General features: G+C 47.9%; 1 protein-coding gene across 5 annotated transcripts in view; it reads right to left on the reverse strand.

Annotated features, from left to right (window-relative positions):
• pnt (ETS transcription factor pointed) overlaps nucleotides 1–5,000 on the reverse strand; it is a 729,717-nt gene that overhangs the window by 75,415 nt on the left and 649,302 nt on the right. For all 5 annotated transcript variants that reach the window (XM_076191626.1, XM_076191624.1, XM_076191625.1 and 2 more), the window contains one exon: nucleotides 3,365–3,565. In XM_076191626.1, the coding sequence (XP_076047741.1) occupies nucleotides 3,365–3,565 (201 nt within the window). The remainder of the gene's footprint in view (nucleotides 1–3,364; nucleotides 3,566–5,000) is intronic.

Genomic DNA, 5,000 nt, shown 5'->3' on the forward strand with positions numbered 1-5,000 from the left:
ACACAAAAACACAATCAAAACTTAGGAGAGAGGCCAACGTGAAGCCGGCGAACGGACGAGACATCTCGAGTGGAGACAGAGGGCCCTGGGCCGAGGCCCCGCCGAAGGAGACGCTTCCCTCTTGAGGGTCGGGGGAACCTCGTGTTATTGCCGAGAGGAATTTCCCGATCGATGATCGAGGGCCTCTCCCCCCCCCCCTCCCGGGGCCAAGAGCCACCTTCTCTGGAAGATATTTGTGGAAATATCTAGCCTCGCGAAGAAGAATACCTAGGCGAAGAGGGAGGAATGGAGGGGGGGGAGTAAGGCAGAAAAGGAGGAAGGGAGATGGTTGAGGAAGGGAGGTGGGTAAGAAGGGAGGTGAGGAGGGAGAGAAAGGAGGAAGGGAAGGAAGGGAGGAAGGGAGGGAGGGAGGGAGGGAGGGAGGGAAGGAAGGGAGGAGAAGGAGGGGGAAGGAAGGGAGGGAGGAGAAGGAGGGAGGAGAGGAGGAAGGGAAACGGTTAGGAGAGGAGATGGGGAGGTTTAAAGGGAGATGGGGAGGAATGAAGACAGGGAGGGAAGAGGAGAGGTAGAGAGGTGGGGAAACCTGGAAGGAGGAGGAAAAGACGAAGGAGGGGACGTGCAGAAGGAAGAAGTGAAGGGAGACAAAGAAATAGAGAGAAGAGAAAGAGGAAGAAAGCGGAAATGAGAAAAATTAATTAAAAAGAGAAGATCGAAAATACTTGATGACGAAGAAAAAACGCGACGGAGCAGAGATAAGGAAGAGAAAGGAGTTGGTGGGGGAGGGGGAGGGGGTGCAGTAAGGGGTAATTAAAGCCCAATAGAAAGTTAATATTTAGGAGGAGGGGGAGGAAGTGGAAGGGGGGAGGAGGTGGAAGGGGGAAGGAAGAGGAGGAGGAGGAGGAGGAGGAGGAGGAGGAGGAGGAGGAGGAGGAGGAGGAGGAGGAAGAGGAGGAGGAGGAAGAGGAGGAGGAGGAAGATGAGGAAGAATAGGAGCAGACGGAGGAGAAGGAAAAGGAGAAGAAGGGGGGACGGACACGAGGAGGACGAAGAAGAAGAAGAAGGGGGAAGGAGGAAGAAGAAGAAGTGGGAGGAGGAGGAGGAAGAAGAAGAGAGAGGAGGAAGAGAATGAGACAGGGGAATGAGGAGGGGTAGGGGGAGGGGGAAGAGAAGAGACAGGAGGAGGAGGACGAGGAGGAGGAGGAAGATGAAAAAGAAGAGATGTTATTATCCAGTTAAAAACCCTTTCTACGCTCAAATCCGTCCCAATAACTGAGTTCTTGGCCGCCTTCCGCCGCCGCCGCCACCGCCTTCGCCGCCGCGGCGTAGAGCCTGTGGAAAGAAACCCCGTGTTTGCAGACGAGCCCCAGACGAGCCCCAACAAGCACGGCAAACACGGGCTCAAGCGTTATCATGTGTGTGTTTACATGCCGTGTGTTTAACCGCACGACTGTCGGTCACCATCACACGGCCCGAAAGCTCTGTGTTTGTCTTTGAACCCCCCCTCCCATCCCCTAACCACCACCACTAAACCCCCCTCCACTCCACCCACCCACCTAGCTCTCTCCACCTTCATCCCCATTCTCTTAAGCCATGTTCCCATTATCGTGACTAGCTTTCTCTATTATTTTTTCCTTCTCTTCTTCCGCTTCATCTTTTACTTTTTATTCTTCATTCTTCCTCACCCTCCTCAGTTTTTTACGCATCTCCACTATTACCACCCGTACCACTACCACCACCGCCACTGTCACCATTGTCACCAATGCCACCACCATTGTCACTATCACCACCAGCTCTATTCCTTTGACTTGCCAGTAATACCCACTATCACACTGTACAATTCTTAAGTATATTTCATCCTCTACATCGTTTCATTTATACATTCAGCCCTAACAGTTCTTTCTAATCTCTCTCCACCATTCTCCACAAGCATTGCCATTAACTATCCCCAACACTAGCACCAACACTCACCACCATCCACGGTTACTTTTCTCTTTTCACCACTCATTACCGCCTCCACTTCGTTGGCTACCCACACCCATTCTCCACTTCCTCCTCCATGCCACTCGGGCAATACAATAACACACACAAGAGTACGAATTTGAACGATGAAACTGTAGCACCAGGTATCAAGGACTATATGGCGTTGAGAGGAATTGAAGAGGACGCTGAGTAGGGGAGGGAAAGGGAGTGACTGGAGTAAGGTAGTGGAAAGGAGGCACAGAAATTGAAAGTGGATCAGCATGTCTTCACGAGTGGAAACTACTCTCCACTATTAGTCCTTCCCATGTCAGGTAGTACTTTTCCTCCTAGTCTTGCTGCCAACAAGCGGTTTCATTCATCTCCATGGCAGGTCTATCTCATTTCCATACCCTCAATATACTGTAGAGGAAGGATATAACCTATTTGGTTCAACCCCTTTCCTACCTGGTGTCACTTTTCCCTTTATTCTTGGTGCCTTCAGCGTATTCCATTCATCCCCTTCAACGGCAAATAGGTGACTATGGGCCGTAGAGGTGTCACGAGAGTTCCTCAAGGACACCTTCCTCACCACATCACACTTTTCCTTCCACTCCAGCTACTGTCAAGATTATTTTTCGTGAAACCCTCAGTAGCTTATGGGTTCATGAATATGTAACTTTGGGCTGTAGGGAGATTCAAAATACTATGTTTTTTGGGGGGGTTATAGAAGAGGAGGGTGCTCATAAAAGTGCTGTGTGAGTCTGGGCCGTAAAGGTGTCTCTCTCTAAAGTATTAATTATATAAAAATTGTAAAGTCAATACCCGCTAAGGTATACAGTTTCCAAGTCGTGTGTGTCGGGGACTTCGTCCACAGTTGTTATACAACTCGACAAGGACCACTCGAGTTTGGAGTGTTAGCGCAAGAGTATTCCATACATTCCTTGAGCACCTTTGACATTCCTTATATATGAGTTCTTGTGCATATTTGTGTGTGCTGTGGACACACACGTACACACGCACACACACACACACACACACACACACACACACACACACACACACACACACACACACACACACACACACACACACATATACACACACGGCTCGACGGTGCAGTAGTACCCCTCTCGTCCAATAATAATCCGAGTTCGAGTCCCGCCTAGAACTGAAACTTTCAGCATCTCTGCCCTGCAAGCCGGCAATCCAGTCTTGGTGGGCAAGGAGTTGGGTGTGCATTTGTGTGCGTGAGATCACAGTATTTCTCATAGATCGGATCATATATGAACTCCGAGTTCTCATCCGATAGTATAAAAGATGCCGATCATGAGTCCAGCACGTTATCCAAGACCGTGACAAAAAAAAAGGGGAGGGGGGGAGAAGATGAAGAAGTAGCGAGACTCACCTTTCTGGAGGAACTCGAGGTGTTGCCAGAGGATGTCGCCCATGAAGGGCGGCGTCCGGGCGAGGAAGTTGTCGCGCCCCATGCCCACCAGATCCCGTCCTTTCATCTGGAACTGCTGGATGGACACGCCCTCCAAGCTGAAGTCCTTGATGGCCCACAAGAGCCACTGTCGTACGTGTTCCTCCGTCCACTGCTTGGGATCTGCCGAAGAACAATAATCTTAGTGAATGTGATCTTCCGAAGAACAAAAGGAATGGAAACTGTCGAAGAATGAGAAAAAGCCTTCGACAATGAAGTTAAAGAAAAAAAAAATCTCAAAGAATGGGAATTACCGAAGAGGAGATCTTGCAGTAGGGATCTACCGAAAATGGGATCTGCGAAAGCACATGTCTTTGAGGAAATGGGACAAACATCGAATGTAGGGGTGGGAGGGGGGGGGGGAGGAAACATGGAAGATGGGGTTGAAGTACGCCTAGGCAGGATGGGGCAAAGTTAGGGTTGGGTTCAGGGTAGGCCCATGTGGAGTTGGTTTGGGTTGTCTAGGTGGGTTTGGTGGGTTGAGGTCAGATAAAGTGGTATTGGGTCAAGTAAGGTCAAGAAATGGGAACGTTTTGCGTTTCAGATAACATGTCAGGTCACAACTTGGAAAAATAAAAACATCTCACTTAACATCACTATCAATTATGAGAAAACCTATTTGTTTACCATTAGGGTTTTGGCACATAATACTATTCCATATTCGTACTATGGAAAACAATGATGTTACTTATTAGATAAAAAAAAAAAAAAAATACCCTGTGGAACAAGAAGACCGTCACCGAGTTACTTGCGTCTAAAATGTTTTTGCAAACACGAATCAAGGTAGTGTATATGATATGAGGCAAAAGTCGAGCTGAGCCCTTTCCAATCATGATAACAACATCTGATGTATGATGTACAGTACGTTTTACATGTGTGTGTTTTGTTGTGTTGGGTAACACCATTTCTGCCATCACTACTTTATCATTATCATATTCGTCCACTATCATTTCACCTCTAATAATAGTTCTCACAATAATAAGCAATATCAGTAATTTTTATGAAAATTATCATCAACATCAATGTCATCACTATCACCACGATTCTCACCATTATGGACATAATCACCATCGTAACCACCACAAATTAAATCACATTTTATCCTCACCTTATCTAATGCTACTAACGCCAAACAACGCCACAATTCTACATCATCAACCCATCATTACCATCACCATCGACGCCACAAATCCTATTAGCACCACTGTCATTTATATTGTATATATACACCATTTTCACCATCACATACATCATCATTACTATATTCTGCAATGCCAGTGTCTAGATCCACGGTGACACCATCCCCCTTCTGCAGTGTCCAACCAGGGTCATCTCAGTGCCACTGCCCTCTTCACGACGTCCCTGATGGCCTCCATGCTGGTTAGGGTGGGGCACTAAGACTGTTTGCGTGTGTGTGTGTGTGTGTGTGTGTGTGTGTGTGTGTGTGTGTGTGTGTGTGTGTGTGTGTGTGTGTGCATGTGTGTGTGTGTGTGTGTGTGTGTGCATGTGTGTGTGTGTGTGTGTGTGTGTGTGTGTGTGTGTGTGTGTGTGTGTGTGT

This window comes from Oratosquilla oratoria, chromosome 10 (genome assembly GCF_046742065.1).
Source record: "Oratosquilla oratoria isolate Oo_2021 chromosome 10, ASM4674206v1, whole genome shotgun sequence".
Taxonomy (NCBI): Eukaryota; Metazoa; Arthropoda; class Malacostraca; order Stomatopoda; family Squillidae; genus Oratosquilla; species Oratosquilla oratoria.